Below are 22,695 nucleotides of genomic sequence, written 5' to 3' on the forward strand. Positions count from 1 at the left end.
GATTTGTCATCTTCATTTTCTTCTCTTCACCACATTTTCATTTATCCAAGCGCTGGTACCTTTTGCTGTTTATTCACTTAATCTTTACAAATGCTCATTGTGTAATTTTTTGTTTGTTCTTCTGTTGATCTTTTCTTCAGCTTAAAAATATATAGATTTTTTACCCATGCCAAAGTCATGATTAACTAATTTGAATGCCATTTTCAAAAGTAATTTTCTTTTGATGTCTTCTATCTCCTAAAGGTCTGGCAAAATGATCTGCTCTTACTACAACATCACCTACTGGCCTCTCTGGTATATAGGTAAGCTGTTTATTTTTTGATAAGTGTGAGAACTGAACGAGCATTTATGAAGCACAGAAAAAACCTAGAAAGGTATCTAGGCCCTTGCCAGAAGGACAATTGTAGTCCAAATTAACCACTACAAAAGGGCAATGTTTTCAAGGATTTCCGAAATGAAAGTTTGTTTGAGAATTCTGGCAGGGGATTGGTGATGCTTTATACTCCAGGAAGGAAAAGGCCAGAGGTTTGAGACCAGAGATGGGAATGAGAGTAAACATGTTACACAACTGTAAATCTAGTTTCAGCATGTCAAAGCAGTTGCCATTGAAGCAAATAGTCACATGATCTAAAGTAGTAGACTTCTGATTGGCAGCTATTATTTGCAGTTTTTAGTGGTTTGACACCCACACTTTGACCTGGATCCTCAGCAGTCATATCTGTGTCTTAACTGGCTGTCTACTTGGCATTTCTGTTGAGCAATTGTTAGACCTGAGTGACTCTGGAGATCTTAAACACTTTCTTGAATTGGGTAGGTTTTGATGTGGATCAGGTGGTTGCACCAGCCTCTAGAGCTTTGATGTGCAAAAGTGGCCTGCTTCTATTGAGTGAGTCTTAACATAGGTGGATTGGGAGACTTGTGCAGATTGTACTGCTCCTTGCTCTGTCTAAAGTCTGTAAAGCCTGCTTAGTAATGTAGGAAGAGTTGTTGCTGCTTTTCATTTGTTTATTGTCGAGTTGGTAGTTCAATAATTAAGATTTACACTGATTTCAGTGGCACACACCTCCGTTAAAGTCTCTTGTTGTGTAGAAAGGGATAATCTTGAGTTGCCTTGAATGAAGCACATTCTGCTCCCTTATATTACTAACTTGATATAGAAAATGATAGGGTATGCAAGATTGTGTAGCCGAGTATCCCATTTGGAATTTTGATTCTTTCTTTAAACAAGTACAATTTGTCAGTAGTAAAGATGGACACTGTATTTTGATGTGCTGATACCACTTAATTCACAGAGACATGAACACCCAGTTTGTTGCCTCATACCTTGTATACTCTTGGTGATGGTTGGTGGTGCTGGTCTTGCATGTTGCAGCTTAACTTGAGATTGTGATTTATTTACTGTTTGTCACTACAGCTTTGGAAGAAGTAGTTCGTTGTTGGATTGATTGTGTGACTGCATTGCTCAGCGTTCACTGCAGACGTTTGGAGCTTTTCATATGGTTGTGAAAAGGTTAGTATTTGCAGTAGTGTCTGATCCAGAATATTGCACCAGAGTTTAGCACTATTCAGTGTTTCTTCGATGGTTTGACTTGAGTGTATACGTTTGTATGGGACCAAAAATATCCTCCCTTCCTCTTTTCTCTGCAGGTCTGTGACTCAGGTGATCTTGCTTCCAAATTTCCTTCTGGATCTACGTATGCTTGTTAGGGTGTAGCAAAGATGCCCCTTTAAGCTCAAAGAAAGGAGATAAATAGCTAATTGTTTAATATTACAATTCAACCTTACTTGAATAGATGGGCACAAGCCATTATAATATATCAGATGAAAGTCTCCTGAATGTACTGTTTTCAGTTGGTAATGTTATTTTCATATTTCTTGCAGAGCTTGCACTTGCTTCTCTCTTTAGCCTAAATGCCTTGTTTGACTTCTGGCGGTACTTTAAATACACTATGACTCCTACAAGCCTCATCCTGAGTCCCTCGCAGCAGTTGCTTCTGGGAGTACCTGACAGCCGTGAGTATACTTTGATGCCTAAGGCTTCTTCAGGGTGAGTGTATGTTGTTTTAAGCATACAAGATCTTCTACAAGGTTTGCATTCAACTTCTAGCCTAAAAAGCAAACCTGTGCTCTGCTTGAAGGTAGAATCTGTATGTGCAAAATGCCAAACTTTCAAGCCTAGTGAGGATGTTGCCACATTAGACATATTTAACAGGATAAATGTGCTAGTTGAATGTTATGCTTCCTGGTCTGTTCTTTAGTTTGGAACCCTTTGATTCATTTGGTAAGCAATGTACCCAGTCTCCTGCAAAGTATTCAAGCTCAAAACTGTATCGAAAGCAGAGATTGTAAAATAGATTGTAAATCAGAAGCCCTCGTTAAAGTTCTTTTGGTTCTGATATCTTTTTTTTTTAATATAACCAGGTTTATTGATTTTATAGGAAACCAACAAAAAACATCAGCTTTTTGTACATTCAACCGTTCAAGGCAAATACAAGAGAACATCACATCAGTAAAGAGGCATTGATAAGCAAGACAGCGATAAAGACGGTGCTGCACCCAATCCCAACCTCAAATGTACATTGGGGGTATTACTCCAACCCATTTGCCCCACATTCTGCGAAATGTCTTTGGACAACCTCTTGCCTCATACAGGGGTCGCTCCTGAGCAGCGCACCAGTCCACCCCTCTGCACCAGCGCGTCATGGTGGGAGCAGTCGATCCCAGCTAGTTGTCCGCAATATCTCTTTTGGCAACCATCCATGCTGTGTTGAGAACAAGCTTTTCAGCCCTGGAACCATCCAGCCCATCAGTGACGCCTAGTAGAACATTCATAGGGTTAAGAGGAACCTCCCAGCCCAGAACCTCAGTAAGTTCTCCGGTACTGACTCCCAGTAGCATGTAATTACGGGGCAACACCACACCATGTGATAAGTCAGTCTGTGGATGGGTACAGCGGGGACATGATGCATCAGATCGGAGTCCAGCGTGGAGGAGACGCTGCGGCGTAAGATAAGCAGATAATCTACTTGAACCAAGTTAAGCCTTGCCGAGGCCGTGACTGTCTCGGGAGCCATCAATGCGTCTCTCCAGTCAGCGTTGTCAAAAGACCCAAGCCAACCCCCCATCTGTCTGAGGTGTGAGAGTGTGTTAGGGGTGTTATTGATGAGGGAACGATAAATGCGAGAGATTCCCCCCTTCCCCAAATTACCAGTCATGGTCTGGGCTTCGGGCAGACTACATTCTGGTATGGAGATGCCATCTGAAATGTGGGAATGGAGGGCATGGCGTATCTGGAGGTATCTGTAGAACTGGGAAGTGCGAAGGGGATAGCGTGTTTGGAGTTCTTGGAAGGTGCGGATGTGACTCCCACCCCGGATGTCGCCCAGCTGGGAGATACCAATGAGGTCTCACGCTCTAAAGCCCGAGAGGTTGGCAACTTCGCGGAGCCATGTGCCTCACCACAGTGGGGTATGTTGGGTCAGGTTTCCTGACTATAGGGTGTGGCGCAGAGCCGCTTGCCAGGCCAAAAGCTCCCTGTGGGTAACCTCAGGCAGGGTTTGGGGGATAGTGCTCCCGTAAAGCATACCTTGAAGATTAGACAGGCCCATGGTGTGCAATTCCAAGCAGTATGCCGGGTCAGACCAGCCACCATTAACCCAGTCGTGTACAGTGAGGAGCCGAGTTGCTAGATAATATTTATTTATTTATTTATTTGACGATTTGTAGAGCGCCTGGTGACCCGAAGGCATCCCCGCGCTGTAATGGTTGTGATATCCAGAGGAGAGGGAAGGTAGGGGAGGGGACGTTTATTTAGGGAATAGGAGTGCTTTCAATTTTTTTCTGAAGATCAGATAACTGGGTTCCAATCTGAGGGTACGGGGGAGGCCATTCCATCCGGTGGAAGCCTTCACGGAGAAGCGTCGGCCTCCAGTACGTGTCTTTTTGAATTTAGGGATGTTGGCCAGATGTCCCTTCTCAGACCGAAGGGATCTGGGGGCTTTATAAGGAGTTATCAGGTCACTGAGGATCGAAGGGCCAGCTCCATTAATCAGTTTGTATGCAGTGCACATGGCTTTGAATTCCACCCTTTGGCGCACTGGAAGCCAGTGCAGGGCCTTGATGGCTGGTTTAGCTGACACTCTGGGGGGAAGATTCATAAGTAGTCGGGCTGCTGCATTCTGTGTTCGTTGCAGTTTAGCCATGGTGGCCTCTGGGGCTCCCAGATAGACCATGTTACTGTAGTCCAACCGTGACAGTATTAGCCCTTGGACTAGGAGTTTTCTGGATGCGGGCGGGAGTAAGGGGAGAATCCTGCGGGTGGTGTGCATGAGCCCAAAACAGGTTCCTGCTGTTTTGGCCGCTTGCGTTTTCATTGAAAGCTCGGGTTCTAGCCAGACTCCTAGGGTCTTAATTTCTTGTTTCGGGGTGGGGATTTCCCCGAACACGTCTGGCCAGATCGATGGGGGGATGGTCACCCATTGCTTTCCCATGAGCATAACTTCGGTCTTTGACCCGTTTAATTTGAGTGATGATTCACACATCCAGCTGTGGATTTCCATGAGGCAGTTTGCCAGATTATCTGGGTGGTCGTCCAGTTGGGATAGAGAGACGACCAACTGTGTGTCATCAGCATAACTCACTATTTTGATCCCGAATGGTGTGACCACATCTTCAAGGGGGGCCATATAGGCGTTAAAAAGCGTAGGGCTTAGGGATGATCCCTGGGGAACCCCGCTCGTGAGGGGGAGGGTGGTCGAATGGTGATTGCCGTCCCATACCTGGAACGAGCGCCCGGCAAGGAAGGACTCTATCCACCTGAGCGCCGTCCCAGTGAGCCCTGCTGCCGCCAACCGATGGAGAAGGACACAATGGTTAACTGTGTCGAAGGCTGCACTGAGATCCAGGAGGATCACTGCCACTGACCCTCCTGAATCCAAGATGCGCCTTGCCTCCTCGATGACGGCAAGAAGGGCGGTATCTGTGCCATGGCCAGGGCGAAACCCAGTTTGGGATTGCCGTAGGATGTTATTTACCTCAAGAAACTGAGACAGTTGTCCATTAACCAATTTCTCAGCTACCTTGCTAATGCCAGGGAGGAGTGAGATTGGCCGGTAATTTGCCATGTCTGCTGGGTCCAGCTGGGGTTTTTTTAGGAGTGCTTTCACCACTGCGCTCTTCCAGCTGGTGGGAACAGATCCTTGGGCAAGCGAGCTGTTAATAAGCTCTGTGATCGTAGGAACGATGACGGGGGCTACGGTTTTAAGAAATCTAATGGGTGCGGGATCCAAAGGTGATCCGCTTTTCATTTTGGCCATGGTTACGTCTACCTCGATGCAGGTTACTGCCCTGAATGTTGCTAGTTGGGGGCGCATGCAGCTTCCTGTCTGGCTGAGGGGTGCTTCATTGTCCATGTGGTTAGAGAAACAGGGAGGGGGAAGGGATGCTAATATACGGACAATTTTGTCATTAAAGAAGGTGGCTAGTTCGTTGCTTCGGTCTACGGGGGGGGTGTTGGAGAGGGGAGTGGTTGGTATTTTCAATAGCTCTTTTACTATTAGGAAAGATTCCCTAGCTGAGTTGGTGGATTCTTTTATCCGAGTGTCGTAATGGGAAGCTTTAGAGCGCTTAAGGGCAGATTTATAAATTCTAACTGAGTTCTGGTAAGCTTCCTTGCTGGCGTGCTGCCAGTCTTTCCTCCATAGCCGCTCGGCTCTCTTGCAACTTTTGCGTAGCATCCGAAGTTCCGGGGTGTACCACGGGGCGGATCCTGGTTTCCCCTTTTTATCCTCCCGGGTTTTAAGTGGGAGTACGGAGTCCAGGGAAGTAGTGATCCACTCTCTGAATTTACTATCGGCGATAGCCGGATCTACTGAGTAGGCAGGGGTAGTTGACTTTAGGGTCCTGGCCCAGTCTTCCGTGGGGAGCTTGGACCAAGCCCTGTCTCTGGTGTAAGTGGGAGGTTTTTGAAGTTTCCTGAAAGGTCCTGGTAGTTGGAAGGGGACTAAAAAATGGTCCGTCCAAGGGAGGGGGATGGACTCGCTAGCTTGCATGGTGAGGGTGCTCGTGAACACCGGGTCCAGCAAGTGACCTTTGTTATGTGTGGCTCCGGAGTTTAAGAGGTGGAGGTCGAAAGCCGCCAGGTCAGTGATCAGGTCGGCTGCCCCAGTATCAAGAGGGTCATCAAGATGAATATTCAGGTCTCCTAAGATCAAGAAGTTGGTGATAGAGTGGGCCTGTAATGCTACCGTGTCCAGGAGAGCATTGGAAAAAGGACCTGGATGGCCGAGAGGGCGGTACACTAGGAGGCCTGTAAGTGAGTTAGTCGGGTCCAACTTAATTGTGAACTGGAGGCTTTCAAGAGTTAAGGATTTGCGCATCGTTGGTTTTGCAGGGGAGATAATCCCGGTGAATGATGGCGACCCCACCACCCCTTCCTGAGGGGCGAGGTAGGGACTGGATGAGAAAGCCCGGTGGGGTGGCTAGGACCATATCTGCCTCCGAATGTAGGGAAAGCCATGTTTCCGTCAAGAACAGAATGTCGATCTCATGGTCCTCTATGAGATGATTAATTAGCATTGCGTGTTTAGGGAGAGAGCGACAGTTCAGAGTAGCGAGTTTAAGGGCTGGGGGCTTGTAGGGTCGATTATGGAGTTTGAGCTGGGCTGGGTGGCAGTAGGTGCAGCTAATGAAAGGTCCCTCAAGATCGTGAACATACTCACAGGGAGACGCGATGGTAGGTCTGAGACTTAGGAGGTCCCGATGTGAGTAGCTTACCTTACAGGCAGCTTTGTCCGACAGGGGTTCTGGCCCTAGGCCCGGCCGTGCGCGGACGGGCGCAGACGGGCTTGCCCTAGGCGCTCCCGCTGCGCTCGTCCGCTGCGCTGGTAAGGCCGGCACATTTGTGGAGAGAGTTACGGGCGTGGCCTCGCAGTGGGTGTGGCTCCGCCTTGGAACCGCGCTGGCGGTATGGGGGTTTTCCCCATAAAGGTAGAGGTTCGTCATTCCCCAGACCTCCATCAAATGGCGGGATCCGGAACTGGGCAAGACCACTCCCCCCACAGGAATTTGACGGCCATGCTGTCCAGCTCTCGAAACCAAGACTGCGAGAAGGAAAGGTGTGTATTCTGGAGCACATAAAGGAACCTAGGCAGGACCATTATTTTGAATAAGGCTATCCTACCCATAGGGTTCAGTGACAGAGTTTGCCACCTAAGGAGGTCAGCCCGGGCCTTCTTCACCAATGGGGTGACGTTATGCGACCATGCAAGATCGGGGAGGAGATCAATCCAAATCCCCAGATACTTGAAGGACTGTCGCTGAAGGGGTGTCGACGACTGCCAGTCAAAGCATTTCCTTGGTAGGTGAAGGGGGACCAGCACGGATTTAGCCGAATTCAAGCGGAGGCCGGATGTTCGCTCAAAGAGAGTCAGGGCCCAGAGGCATCGGGGTGTCGACGGCGCCCGATCTGCTAGGAACAGTAGGACCCATCCGCATAGAGGGCGATCTTATCTTCCTCTAAGCCTGGCCATCTCCAACCCGTGAGGAGCTGGTCAGACCGTACAAGACCACGCAAATAGAAGGGGTGAGAGGGGGCATCCCTGCCTTGTGCCTCTGCCGATGGGAAAGGAATCCAACAGGGCTCCAATGACTAGCACCTGGGCTCTAGGTTTACAGTAGAGTCTTGACCAGGCCACGGAAGGGGGCCCCAAAACCCAATTCCATCAAGACCTCTTCCAGATAACCCCAGTCCACAGGGTCGAATGCTTTCTCAAAGTCTATGAGAAGGATGGATAGATACGGGGATAACTGTTGCCGTTTCGCTAAAGCAAGGTGGAGGCGTCGAAGACAATGCCGGGTTCCCCGGCCGTGATTTTTTCCAGAGCCAAGATGCCAACCTGACGTCGTGGACTCTAATTTGGGTCCCCATTAAATTCTGGCACTTGTGTCCGATAGACGAGGTTTGGTGTTCCTTCTTTGTGTTCATGGTGGAGATCCATTTAGAAAATAAAGTGATCGCTCTTATATTTGAAGTCTTTGTCCTGAAGAAGACCCCTAAAGTACCCGTGGGTCGAACGCCGTCAACGCTTGAAGTGTGGCCTAAATAAGAGAGGACACAATTGTTGTATTGTGTATTTTTATACCAATTGTTTTGTTGTGTTTTTTCTCTGCCATTGTTTGTTCAGTTTACACTTGTCAGTGTTCACACTTTTATCATTTTTTGTGTAACTGTATGAGCGCCATTAATATTATGTTCATTTTTAATATTATTTCTTATTGAACCTACATTAAATATTATCTTTTGATATAATTTTGGTACATGGTTATTGTCATATTTAGTCGGCACTGGTTTTTCTTCTGTTTAACTATCTTCTGTTTATATTGTTCTTTATCTTGTTATTTTGGCTCATGAACCACTGTTTGGAATACAGATATATTGCCCCAAGTTCTGGTTTTAGGGTTGTCCTTGTTGTTTGTAAAGGGTTCCCCGGGAGGGCATAAACCTGCACTGGTCGGATGGACCAGTTTGGCCAGGTGCGGTCGTACGCGGTTAGCTAGGGGCGAGGAAAAGATTTTGAGCTCCGAGTGAATGAGGGAAATAGGACAGTAGTCTGGGCAGTGCCTCGAGGGAGGTTGGGACTCTAGGATCACCACGATTGTGGCAGTATCCGTCTCAGGACGGAAGGAGCCCCGATCAGATGCCTCCTGGGTACACCTCCCAGGAGGTGGGGGGGGGATCAACACATCCTGGTAGGACGCATAAAACTCCTGCGGAAACCCGTCTGGCCCTGGTGTTTTACCCGCAGCTAGGCGTGAAATGGCATCACCAACCTCCCTTAGGGTGATCGGGAGATCGAGATCCTCCGCCTCAGACTCACTAAGTCACTGGAGGGAAAGGTGTTAGTACTGGAGAAGTTCCGGGAGCGAGAGAGTGGGAAGCTGCTCAGCATAAAGAGCAGCGTAGTAAGTGGCACAGCACTGGGCCACTGCAACAGGGGCTCAGTGGCTCACTCCATCGAAGCCGAGCACTTCAGGGATGATGCGATTGGCCATTGGATAGGTGGCCAGGCGGTGCAGGAGTTTCCCGTTTTTGTCTCCCCAGCCATATACGTGCGCCACGGAGGACCTCCACAGCAGTTTGGCCGCCGCCAAGGAGGTCTGCCTGATCTTGTCCCTGAGAAACGCAAGTCTCCTGTCCTGGACCGCGCAGCGTCCCTCCGGAGGCTGAGCCTCAATTAGAACAGCCTGAGCCTCCAGGAGTGTGAGAAGGGAGTCGTGCTTCGCACGTTTGAATTTGAGTTGGCCCTTGGCAAAACCCCTGATGGTGGCCTTACCAGCTTCCCATAGGGTGCCAGGGGAGGGAACCGACCCATCGTTAGCTGTCAAATAATGGCGGAGGTCATCCCCACTTGGTCCTGAATCTCTTATCCTGAAGGAACCACAGGCGTTCAGCCGCCAGATCGGGCTTGAGGATGCAGGAAGACTGCCCAACCAGTATTACTACTGGGGAGTGGTCTGCTGACTAAACAGCTGGCGCCCGTGGTACAATCTCTTATCAATCTCTCCCTTACCGAGGGTCACTTTCCACAGGAGTGGAAGGTCGCCCAGGTCTGACATATCCGCAAGAACTCTAAAACTCCGTGGACGGACCTTTCCAAACTTCGCCCCATCTCACTTCTTCCATTTTTGAGCAAACTAATGGAGAAACATGTTAATACCCATCTTTCCAACTTTGTCGAACTGACTGGATGTTTAGACCATTCCCAGTCCGGTTTTAGGCCCAAATACAGCACCAAATACGACAAGTGCCATTCTATGATTCTGGTGCTGTTGGACCTATCTGCAGCGTTCGACACAGTTTCCCACAGTGTTTTGCTCAAAAGATTGGAAGAGGTGGGGCTAAGAGAATCCGCCTTACTATGGATGAAGAGTTTTCTGTCTGATCGCTCCCAGAGTGTTAATCTTGGCTCGTATTGTTCGGCTCCTATGGAATTGACCAAGGGAGTACCTCAGGGCTCATGTTTGAGCCCAACATTATTCAACATCTATGTTGCTCCCATGGCCAATCTCCTGAGGACATATAGGTTCATCCCCATATCATAATGCCGACGATACGCAGCTTCTTTTCCCATTTAACAAATTCACGGCTGCAGTACAGTGGGCCTTCTCCAATGGGATGAGGGCCATTTCACAATGGATGGTAAATATTTTCTTACATTTCAAGTTAGAGAAGACAGAGGTGTGCTCTTTGGAGAGGCCCTCCTCTTATGGACTCCAGACTGTTGGCCATCTGATTTGGGCTCTTATCCTGCTCCTAAGCTCACAGTTAAAAATCTGGACATTTGCCTAGACCGGGCCCTCAGCCTGAAGGAGCATGTTGCCCAAACAGCTGGCTCCTGTTTTCATGTAATAGGCCTACTCCGTCGAGTTTTTCCTCTACTTCTGATTCTACCCGTAAAACTCTAGTCCAGGCTCTGGTAATAAGCCGCCTGGACTATTGTAATGGCCTGCTGATCTCGGCCAATGATACCTTACTCAGCAGACTATAGGTAGTTCAGAACACAGCAGCACGGCTGGTCCTGAATGTTCCACCCAGGAACCCCTCCCACCCCCTCCTTGTAAAGCTTCATTGGCTTCCTATCCGCCAACGGATTAAATTTAAAACTTGCTGCACTATCCACAAGGCATTGCAGAATTTGGGCCCTTCCTATCTCTCTGAACCCCCAAGATCTCTCTGTTCTAGCGGTAAACACCTTCTGGAGGTACCTCGTGTAAGAAAGGCTAGATTAGGAGGAAAAGCTCTCTCCTACCTTGGCCCTCGCCTATGGAATGAGCTCCCTCTCTCTCTTAGACAGTGTTCAGAACATCTGAAATTCAGAAAGCTGCCTAAAACCTTCTTGTTCTGTGTTTGCTAAACCTGCTAGGAACCACTGCTTCTCCTCACAGTCTGCTTAAGCGCAGAGATACCCCTTCGGGGGTCGATTCTAGCGCTATACAAACAAATAAATAAATAAAATAAACCCCTGGGGAGGATGGCGATGTCCTAAATCGTTCTACAATACGAGGCTGGCAAAAGAACATAATCTAGTCGTGTGGTGGGAAGCAGACGTGTAGGTGTAAAGTCGAGTGGTCGGGTGCCAGAGCCTTCAGGTGCCCCCTAGACCCAGGGTGGCAGCCCAATTCGACAGGAGGGTAGATTGAATAACTCTGGAGACGGAAGGTGCCGTGGCAGTGTCAAGGTCAGGGTCCATTACTGAGTTAAAGTCTCCCCCAGCGATAATCAGTCCCAGAGGCAAGGCGGCAATTAGAGTGGCACAACGTGGAAGCATGGAGTTCAATAAGGCGGGGGGAGCGTATACAGCGAGAAGGTTCAGAGGCCGCTCCCCAAGGCTCCCTTCCAAGAGAACAAAGCAGCGTGTCTGTTTGTGAGTTGCCCTACTCACTGTGAGTGGAAGGCCACGGTGCACCAAGACAGCCACCCCCGTGACCCTCGGTTGAAGCCAGAGTGCCAGACCCCGCCTTAGCATGCCAGGAAGGGGCAGTGATTGCCCACAAGGTGAGTCTCTTGGGGCATCAGTATATCAATCATGTGGCGCTGGGCATATCGCAGGACCGATGTGCGCTTGACCTTATCTAGCAGGCCGTTAACATTCCAGGACATTATATGGAGCGACGCTCTATCAGCATGATTGTCAGGCATAGCAGAAGCCGGCGCATGACACAGCATCTGGCATAGGGATCAGCGATGCAGGTGCGGGGGATAGTGAGTGCAAATCCACAAGATTGTGCCTTATATGGTTGTGGTATGGCTGGAAATGTGTGCTGGTACAATAAACAAAACAACAACAAAAAATCAGGACAACCGTCCCCCCCCCCCCACCCACCCTCCCCATCCCAAACCCTGCCCCACTCCCTGTACTTCGGGAGCAAAAGCATCTGTCGCCCGAACAGTGAAAACTAAGGGACCAAACTAAAACGTCTGGGAATGGAGAAGCGTGGAGGATCCCTCCTCATAATAGGATGTGCATGACAGTGTCCATTAGGATAGAAAGTTATTAAGTGGCGAAAGCGTGGCCCCCATTCGCCAAGGCTGCTGCATCTGGAATCCAAAGGCGGAATCAAGCAGGGCCTGTGAGAAGCGTCGGACTGCGCGAAAGATCTGTATCCGGGAGATCCAACAGCAACGGACGAGTTGAGGCACCCCCAGGGTCCGAGCGGCCTGAGGAGCCGGAGCACCGCAGCGCAGGACGATCCCCGGAGTGCGCCCCAGATGCCAATGAATGAGTGGGGCCCAACGGTGAGTCTGAGCGGGCTCTTCTCTGGCCCTGCTGCCTGCACAATCCATTATGCGCAATTAATTACGTTGTGGCTGAGGGGCCGGAACAGTCCGACTGGCACCACCATCGCCAGCCACAGTAGACAGAGTGGGGACAGTAAGTTTCAAGGGGCGTTCCTCCGTCACCCATGCCCAAGCCGCATCAGGGGAGTCAAAGAAGAGTGTTCTATTTTGAAACACGACTCTCAGGCGAGCCGGGAAGAGGAGTCTGTATTGGTGTTTAAAGCACGCAGTTTCTGCTTGACATCACCCCAAATGAGCGGCGCTGACCCTGTACCTCACGGGTGTAGTCTGGGAAGATCCTAATCGTCTGATTTTCATACTTGAGGTGCTGTTGCTTACGGGCTTCATTCAGCACAGAGTCTCTATCTTTAAAAGTGAGGATCCGCATTATGATCGGCCGGTGGGCGCTCCCGGCGGCGGCTTGGGCGTCTGTGAGCGATGCGCTCCTTAAGTCACAAACCATGAGGAGAGGGAAACCTCGGGCATCCATGAGTGCAACCTGTGCTCCTCCAAGTCCGCCGCCCGTCCATGCTCCGCACCCTCCGGAAATCCCACCAAGCGGATGTTATTGCGACGGGACCTGTTCTCAGCATCCTCGGCCCGCCGGTAAAGCTCCTGGGTGTGTGATCGGAGGTGGACGACCTGTTCCCTGAGTTGCTGGACCTCTTCCACTGTGGAGATACGGGATTCAGTTTCTTTAATCCGGGCCGTGGCATTACGGAGGTCCTGACGGATGAGGGTCACATCGACCTGGACCAAGCAGGAGACAGGCGGGAGGGGCAAGAGAACAAGCAGGGAGGATGAGAAGGAGGGGCCCCACCACTCACCGCCCGCCGTCCACCCGCTCGTGTTCCCAGGAGGAATGCAAGTGCGCCGATGCGCACAGATGGGCCGAGGTCCGCACCACTGTCCGGAGGCAGGGCCGGTGAAGAAGAACAAGGCACAGCTCACAGGATGTGTAGGAAGAGGGGCAGCCAGGAAATGGGGCTTAGAGCGAGGGGACCCCCCCCCCCCCCCACTGCCGCCACTCGATACGGCGGCAGATATCCTCCCCAGGGGTTTCGCCCAGCGGATTGGCAGCGATTCACCAAAAGGAGGCCAGTCCCTCGCACGACACCGCCGCCTGACCCAGTGCCCGAGGCTCCCCCACACACCACCGGCACATCGGAAACACAAGAACTCTGGGCCGCCTCGGTCAAGAGCTGCAGTGCGGGGCACCATCACAGGCCGAAGTAGCGGAGCGGCCAAGGCCTCTGGACCCAGGAGGAGGGGTGGGGGAGCACTCCCCACCCCCGACTGACGGCCGGAGCCCCCCGCCACCCAGGAGCAAAAGGTCCTTCAAGCTTCTCACCTCTTCAATGTAGGATGGGCTCGCCTCCGGTCCATGCATTCACCTCCGGTGCTCGACCACAGCCCAGGAGAGTGGCCTCAATCTCCAATAGAACTCCTGATGGTGGTAATCCGGGTCCCGTATAGCGGCGTGGGAAGTGGGCACACAGGAGGGAAGCACTCGCCATCTCCACCGCCATCTGCCCAACAAGAAAGGCTGCCGCCTCACCAGGCCTCCGGTCGTGGCCCAGGTGGCCGTTCCGGTGGCTCACTGGGGCCCCCACCGGGGCAGGGCAACTTGGAAGCTGTGGGAGGGACGACACCCTCCGCTCCTTACCGCCGACTAACAGCAGTCGACCACCGGGCTTCAGCCGCATCAGCAGCGTCGTAGTTCGGGGTCTGCCCCAGGAGGCACGGCGGGCAGGATCCTACGGCTCTTCCTGCACCCCTCACCCAGCCGAGCACATTCCACCCCGTGAGGGGAAAGACAGCACCACCAACGCCAGCCGGAGCAGCACCAACAGCTCTCCGGGATCTCCTCACTGCAGACACTGTAGGAGGAGTCCCGGGGTGGAGAACAAGCCGGGAATCAGGGAAGCAAAGCTGCCATCTTGGGGACGCTGCGAGGCCAAGGTCTCTGCAGACACTGTCTTTAGAGAAGGCACAGGGCTCAGGACAAGCAAGCTGTGTGGGACAGTAGGAGCTCTCCGATGGCAATAGATTCAAGGGCAGATGACAGAGGGGTCCATCGCACTTCTAAAGTGCGACCGCCATCTTGACACTCTTGGCCTCGCCCCTGGTTCTGATACCTTATATATTTTCCTCACCCCTAATGAACTAGTTGAGCATCGAGTGCGTCAGAAACCACCAAGGCTAAACTTAGCACCCACTCTTAGGAAAATGGGTGATGTGTTTGATAATAACCAATATTGTTGTAGCTTTCCCCTACAATGAAACTTGCAAGAAAATAGAAATGTGTTCTTTGATCATCCAGAAATTGATATCTGTAGATTGCTGCCAAATATTAAGTGGCTTGGGTCCAGCCCTGGACGTCCTTGTATTTCAACGGAAATCCTGCAACCTGAGATCCTTGATCTTGGTTAAGAAGCTCCTAGGATATTCTGTTTGTGTCTCTTTGGGGAGAAAGGTAACGGGTAAAGGCACTTATAGTATTCCTTAACTGGGTCTTTGGGGGATTGGATAGATTACCTACTACCATCTCTAACACGTTACCACCTAACAATATATTGTGTTGTTTTCTACAATGGCATTTGTGTACTGCTTCATACCTCCTGACAAAGAGAAGTTACTCTGAATTGAATCAAGTTCCTGTTAATTCATTTGGAGTGCATGGTTAAAAAAGGTGTGCTTCTGGGTCCTTGTGTTCATTTTGAACTCCATACTCTGGGATTAATCTTGGTTGGTTTGTTTTGGGATCCTTATTTTAAATGGTTTTTAATGCCAGATTATTTTTGAAAATCATAATATAATTGCCATTTGTTTTTTTAAACGGGGTACGATCCTTTGTATCCCCTTTCCCATAATTTCCCCATTACTACTCCTTTTTACCTTTCCCTTGTCATACTATGACTATTGCCTTTACCCATATATCTTTACTACTTGCATGTATTCTGACTGGTTTAGTTTACATCCTGGGTTTTTGTTGTCCTGTTTTTCCCCCAGAGATTTTAGTATCCCATAAGTTTTCTCTACCAGAATGTGTGAATCGCCCTACTAGCATACCACCCAATATGTTTTTTTTTTAAAGACCTTTTTTATTGATTTTCAACATGGAGATAACCCCTATGAGGCATATACATGCTACAGCTATATGCATTTCCATCTTTAAACAAATGCGCCTTTAAACCCCATTCCAGACCACCCCCCGACCATTTGCAACATTTTGAACAACCATTTGAAAAATGTGTGTTTACATCAAGAGTGCACCTCATTCCTAAAGCATCCTTTAGCTGCATTGCATCTAAATGTAATTCCTCAATTTAACATGCATATGCATATTCCTCATAAGCCCCCATATAATGCCAGTGCATGCAGGTGTATGGCTCATCATATTCTGTGACTCCTGCCACAAAAGTAGTCTATAAGAGGTTTTCACATAATGCTAAATTACTGGCTTTTGTTCCATAGATTCTTGTCATTTTCAGGGGTAATATCGCCCAAAGCCTCTGTTGTCAATTATCAACTCATTACAGTTGCATCCTTTTTCCAAGTCCCTGCAAGAGCTTATTTCGCCACCAGTAGAATGTGTGCCAGCTGCGTCCTGACGTTTTTCTTCATCAGACGTTTCAGGGAGCCTGGCCACAGGCACAAAACAGCCACCAAAGGATTGGTGAATTGTAAGGGAGCCCAGATTGACTCTCAAGATCTTTTCCCAGTATGCTCTATATAGTATACGTAACCATCAGATATGCAAAGCCTCTCCTCACATCCTGCATTACCCCCAAAATGTGCCGACTGGGTACATTCATTTGGGCTTATCTGGGGCCATGTACTAGCTGTACAAAATTTTGTCAGACTCTTTCGATTCTGGATGCCTCCTATAGACCTGGAGATGTCCCTCTATGCCCTCTCCCATTGCTTCATGGTAACCTCCCTCTCCCTTTATTGTCATGCAGACATAAGCACACATCTTTGAAGGTTCAGGATCCTGTTGTGTACCCTACTTATGTTGAGATACTCCTGTTGACGATTCGTAGGTGTACTGTACTCCAAAGACTTTGGATTTCTCCTTCTTGCTTCCCTATATGGCAGGTATATAACTCAATGATTTAATTATTGAAGTATTTTCTGTTCATCAACTGGGGCATCCTTCTTGTAAGTGTCTATAGTTTTAATTCTTACTGCTGTAACCTCCCCTTCTTCCACTCTGAGTTCGTCTCTAGTGCAAGAATAAAATCCTATTTATGGTGAATCTGGGCAAAAGAGGAGGGGTAATAATGTGAGCACCCCATCCATGGATACCTCCTTGTACGCTTCCAGGAGTGGTCAATACAGAAACATATGCCACTTCAGGCCTATGCTGGTTTGGAAACCAAATTCAGACACATTGGTCTATACATTAGGGGCATTTCTATATGAGGCCAGTGTTGTTCTGTGGCCCTTCAGGACCATTAAAAAACCATCATCTGTTGGGCATGCTGAAAGTATTTTGTGCTATTTAGTACGTTCAAGCCCACTCCTGTCCATGGTGTGCCTAGTAGTTGGAACAGAATGTCTAACCAAAATATGAAGACCTCCATTTGAATTGTTATTGGGAGAGCTTGAAATAAGTTTAACATTTTTGGTAAAGCATTATTTTTTTACAATCAGAGGCCTGATAATATGCTGGTGTTATTGGACTCTGAATAGATGGTTGCGCCAGGGGTTGCCTTGGCGTAAATGTGACATGGGCCTGCCTGACACATCCTATTAGGCAAATGTAGCTCATTACAAAAATGTGGGCACAGGTTAATATCCAGGGCATCTGAGATGTTACTAGCTGCAAGTGATGGTGATGTAACTATATGTATGCATAGACGTTAGGCGTGAGTGGCGTACACACGACTAGGGTAGCTTTTCCAATACACTGACAATCTCAGTAAATCAGAAGGGATTGGTACAGTCCTGATCACAGCTGGATGACTTTTTGGGCTCAGCGTGACAGTCTGAAACATGCTGGCCAGTGGATGTTAGAGAGGGATGTTTAGGGAGACTATTGGCTCTGTTTTTAAACAGTTGAGGATGACATACGACTAAAGGTGGTCAAGGTGACCTGACCACCTTTACTTCACCAAATCTCTCCAAAACCCTTATGATTTCCATCAAAGTGCTTCCTCCAACAGTGGGGTTGAGCCCCCTCTTCCCTCATAACAAATCTGCTGGGTGTAGGACTCACTGATGAAGCATGCCACACATCAAGGTGGATGAGTGTCCTTTTAAAAAATAAATTCCATGTAGTATTACTAGTAGAGGTCTTCCTCCTAATTCTTTTGAACTTACCAATTTTGAAGCGGAGGTGTCCTTTCTATAATCTCTCCCCCTACCCCCCCTTTTTTTTTGTTTATCGATAATGCCCTTAAATGTGTATTTTTCCCAGGCCCAATTAAATGTTGAGGTCTTATTCAAACTTTCATAGGTCCCAGAGTCCAGTCCCAAACCCATGATTTCCAATTGTTACAGGTTGACCCAGATCTCTGATCTAGAGCCCTAAACAGCCAGAATATCCACTACTCTAGAAACTTATTTCATGGGTTCTTTCAGGGTTAATGTAACATAGTCTGGGCAGCAAAGAGATACATCTTATGTTTCGCGCTCAACAGATGACATGCCCACCTCTCCCGGGCAACTTGTGCGCCAATAACTCCACAGGCATTGCAAAGAGGAGGGAATATTTGGTAGGCAGGGTGACCCTGCCTTGTCACTCTTGATAGTGAGAGTGGGGAATTGTGCTCCTATAGTTAGTGCTTGTACTGTCTCGGGAATTCTAACTCAAGCGCATAAACCTTTTCATCTTTTAAACAAATTTTATTCAGCAGATTTTAAAAAAACAAAAAAAAAGTCCAAGAGACTCAATCAAATGCCTTTTATGTATGTGAGCGATATCCACCACCTTCAGAGTTGGTGGTGACGGGGCCCGAGCCTTGGAAATAATTGTAGTGCCGAGGCAATTTTGGGCCTTTTGTTGAGCATTTCAGTAGAATGAGCTTGTTGACACATCTAGCTCCGGTGCCTTATACTTTTCAAGTTTAGATCACCTTTTCGATCTCCTTCATTGTTCTTGTGTAGGTCTTTCACTTGTGGGTTAATTGCTGAGGTTTTCAACTGCTCAAAGAAGGTACTCATTCCCTAATCATTTGGGGTAGCACTAGGTATGCAGTGCATAATGTACAGGTTCATAATCTGTCTGCTTCATTTGTTCCTTCATGAATATAGTGTTTTAATCATAGCAGGTCCCTTTCCAGTTGCTGCTTCAGTAATACCGTGATCTCTCCATTCAGTGTTGTTACCTCTCTCATTGATTTCAGTTTGCCTGTCTCTTTAAACTGTTCTGCTCGTCTGAGGTCTTTCTAAATTCTTTTTCATCAGCATCCAATTGCATCTTTGGTCTTCCTTGACCACAATAAACGTTTCTCAAATAGCATCCTTTAAGGCAGGCATCCCACACCATATCTGTCAGGACCCTATTGATATCACTGAGGCAGATATTTTCCTTCAATTTGTTATTTAAGTTCCATCTCATAGACCCTAGCCCTAACAAGTCAGAGGTTAAAGCCACAAGCGGATTCCCTCAGAGATTCCCCCTCCTCCCCACTTTGAGGTTCAGTGCGCAATCAAAACCATAATCAGGCCTAATTCTCTTCGCTGCTAAAGCCAAAGGTAGGTCCAAGCTCCTGAGAAGATTGCGTAGGTTTTTGTGATGGTGAGAAAGGAGTAATCTGTACTGTGGTTGTTCATGTCTCCAAACATCTATTACCCCTAATTTTGAAAAGGCTGTCAGAATTGTGCCTGATGTACTACCCCTTCCATACATATTTAGTGGTTGTTGATCCAACACTGGCCTGCTAACTATATTGAAGTCACCTGCCCCTATTTGTTCTCCATTATCTTATCTCTTATCGTATTTATCACAGCTCATTTGTATGATGCTTGATTTGAAATTGGGACACACAAACCACTGTGACTTCTCATCCCTCCAGTTTTCTTGTGATAGGTACATAGAGCCCTTCTCTATCATCTTTGAAAACCTCAAATACCTCAAACGCCAAATCTTTGTGGAATGCAACCATTAGTCTGTACAGTTCTGCCTCACTGTGGCCTTAAATTGCACTGGGAAATGCCAATGGGACAGCAATCTGGTATGGGTTCCGTGCAGACAGATCACATTGGGTGACTTGCGAGAGTGGACGCCATATCTTACGTTTTTTAACTAGGAAGGTCAAGGCTCATTAATTCTAGTTAATTGTGAACCATTGGTGGCTAGAGTGATGCTTTCCCTCCCAACCAGTTCACAAACCAGTCTCACCTACCTCACTCTACGGAACCACAACTCAGTTATACATTGATTCTTTGTTGCCCAACAGTGGAGATTTGATACTCCCATGTAGCCGTGAATACACCCATTACCAGCTTCCCCTGTTGGCCTGATGGGCCCCTAATCTTTCTAGTTCCCTACTCTCTGGAGGCAGAAGAAAATTCCTTTAGTTTTCCATGTTGAAAGACCTTTCGATGCAGTGGCTTGGTATATTCATTTAACCTAGCCTCATTGTGTCCATTTTTCGTCTACATCTTTTCCTGCCAGTGCAAGCACTCTTTCACCTGCTGCCAGCTACTGTAGGGATCTGTAGGCCTTCATGTTGTGTACCTGATCTTTCTGTTTCTGAGTTCCAAAGTCACAGTTAACTCATTGGATCACTTGGGTTTTCCTTCAGACTAAAATCCACCATCGAATGGAATGACCATCTGTACCAGATTTGATTATTACTCCGTTCTACCATTGTGTTCTGCAACATTTGCCACTTGTGAGAAATCCTGCAACAAATGAACAACATTCCCCTTCCAATCACATCCACTCTTCTAGCGTCCTGCAAGTTCTTATCCCTTGGTCTTGAGCTTGGTGAAGGTTGTAGAGCTCCCAATCTATGCTCTTAGTGTTGATATATTCACTATCCTATCCCCACAGGATGTGCTTGTGTTTAGATACCCAAAAAGCCACTATATTACCACCCTCCGGATTCAGATTTTCCTCATCTTTTATTTTTCCATAACCTGTCTTCCAGCTTATCACATTTCTCTTTTAACTCCAGCAGTTCATCTGACTCTTCTGCCCGTAGAGTATGAGCGTCTTCCACTTGTGGTTTCTTCTGTGGTTTCAGATTGGTGCTCACTGTTTTATTACTCCACTGCGTGGATGTCCCATGAAATATCGCTCACGGTTTTCCTCATTTTTACCTCATTGAATGGTTCAACAAATGCTTTGCATAGCCTCTCCTCCAGGTCTGAGACAAGGAAAAAAGATCCTCCTGTGTGAGTGGAAGAACTTCTTTCTGGGTGCCCACCATAATTTGTTCTGCAGCCTGGTGACATTCCTCCCCTGCTCCTGGTCTTCTGAACCCCTTAGCCTCTTAGGAAAACTTGTTGCGTCTTTTCAGTGTTTGTTTTCTGAATAGGTCTAGTTACCCAGGCAGTGAGAATCTCTAACTATTGGCGTCATAAGTTCAGAGGTGTACTCATGCTGTTTGTTCTCATTAGCTTAGCAAGGCCTGTCTCTTATATGTGGTGTAACTGCTGACTGCCGGATGATGCACCACAATTATTTCTTCAAGTTGACAGTGGCGTTGACTACCTCCTAACTCAATGATACATTCAGGAGAATGAAAGTGAAATAGCAAAAATAATATAGCTCCACTGTGATACCTAGTAAAGGCCATGACTCCTGTATCCTGTTTTGATATTCCCTTGGTTTCCTTTTTTTCCTTTACCTTTTTATACGATCCGTTTACGGACCGGCTACACAAATCAGGTAATGCAAGTAAAGATTGGGAAGGGGAATTGAGTAGGGACAGAATGGAAAGAAACACTACTTTCATTTTTGTTGTACAAAAGGTCAGTCCCATTCCCTTTTTTGAATTTCTGTCTTTCAAGGTTGGAGATGTATGTGTTCTTTGAAGTTCCCTAGTATTGGATCTTCATTATTTTCCAATACTTGTCACAGTACTTGTATTTTCTCATCCACTGCTCCTTTTTCCTAAGCAAAATTCTGAGTGGTGAAACAGAACATAGCCTGCACTGCAATGGTGTTGGGAGGTGGTTGCACATTGACCACATAAAAAAGTATCACGCTACAAATAGTAAAATTACACTGGATAATCTAACCTTGCTTGACATGCAAAATCTTGAGGGACTGTAATGAAAACTTTACAAAATCCTCCATGCTGTGAACTCACAGGATGAAGCTCATAGAAAAGTATTAAATTCCACATTTAAGTAAGTCAACCGTAAAAACGAACTGTGCTTAGTGGATATGGGGTGAGGAGCAGATGGTACTTCCTCAAGGTGAATCTCTTCAAATTATATAATTTTTGTTAAATATGTTCCTATTCCTTATGTATGGAAACTTTCTTCTTTAACACTATTACCATTTACACAAACCTCACGCTATCCAAAATTGCTAGAAAATACGAAAAGATGAGATCCCACGTTTTGTTTATGCTGAAAAGTTAAAAGAATGAAAATCTTTAATGCCATTTTTTTATTTGCTCCATCTTTTTCTTTATATTTCAGCAACCCGTGCCTCTCCCCCACGTGAACTTGTGAAAGTTCCATCCTCTACGCAGTCGCCGTCCATCCAGGGCCAGAGTGTGCTGAGCTACAGCCCATCCCGGTCACCCAGCACTAGCCCGAAATTCTCCAGCATGTCTGGGTACAGTCCTCCTTTGCAGTCCCTGTCACCTATGGGTGGTGCATCCTACACTTACTCCAAGGTAAAGACCGTAACTAAATGGCTTCTGAGTGGCATTGAGAAAATAGATTGGCATGTATCTTAGTCTGATTCCTTAGAAGAATTATGCACACGCTGTGTATTGACAAGTTAAAACAGTTTTATAGTTTGTGTAATGCATGAAACCATACTCCCAGAACCAAAATACCTGAATATAATATCCTTTCTGTACATTATTTCTGCTTGAAGTGTCTATAGTTTTATATAAAATCAAGCACTGTTGTGGCACATCAATCCCAAAACTAAAAAGTCTAACGGTCTTTTTTTTTAACACCTTCATGTCTAACTCCAAAAGTAACATAGTGTTACAAGAAGTGTGCACATGTAAAATTGTTTCCTGCAGCATTGTTGTGGTGTGGGACTCCGGCAAGTAATCACTTGTTACCCCTCTCTTTACAATGTTGTTTGTCTAGTGATTTTAAGGGCATGAAAAGCAGCGGTGTGTCGAAGTTAGCAACTGTTTTGCCAAAGGGAATGTAAAATTTCCTAGATATCGTAACAAAGTTTCAGTTCTGTTGAGGACACACAGGTG

At 47.4% G+C, this 22,695-nt stretch overlaps 1 protein-coding gene across 3 annotated transcripts in view; it reads left to right on the forward strand.

The window, feature by feature from the left end:
* Positions 1 to 22,695, forward strand: part of TMEM209 (transmembrane protein 209) — a 310,927-nt gene that overhangs the window by 78,823 nt on the left and 209,409 nt on the right. For all 3 annotated transcript variants that reach the window (XM_078677577.1, XM_078677562.1, XM_078677568.1), the window contains exons 4-6: positions 244 to 302; positions 1,882 to 2,013; positions 21,947 to 22,146. In XM_078677577.1, the coding sequence (XP_078533703.1) occupies positions 244 to 302; positions 1,882 to 2,013; positions 21,947 to 22,146 (391 nt within the window). The remainder of the gene's footprint in view (positions 1 to 243; positions 303 to 1,881; positions 2,014 to 21,946; positions 22,147 to 22,695) is intronic.

The sequence above is a fragment of the Lissotriton helveticus genome, chromosome 1_1, assembly GCF_964261635.1.
Source record: "Lissotriton helveticus chromosome 1_1, aLisHel1.1, whole genome shotgun sequence".
NCBI classification, from domain to species: Eukaryota; Metazoa; Chordata; class Amphibia; order Caudata; family Salamandridae; genus Lissotriton; species Lissotriton helveticus.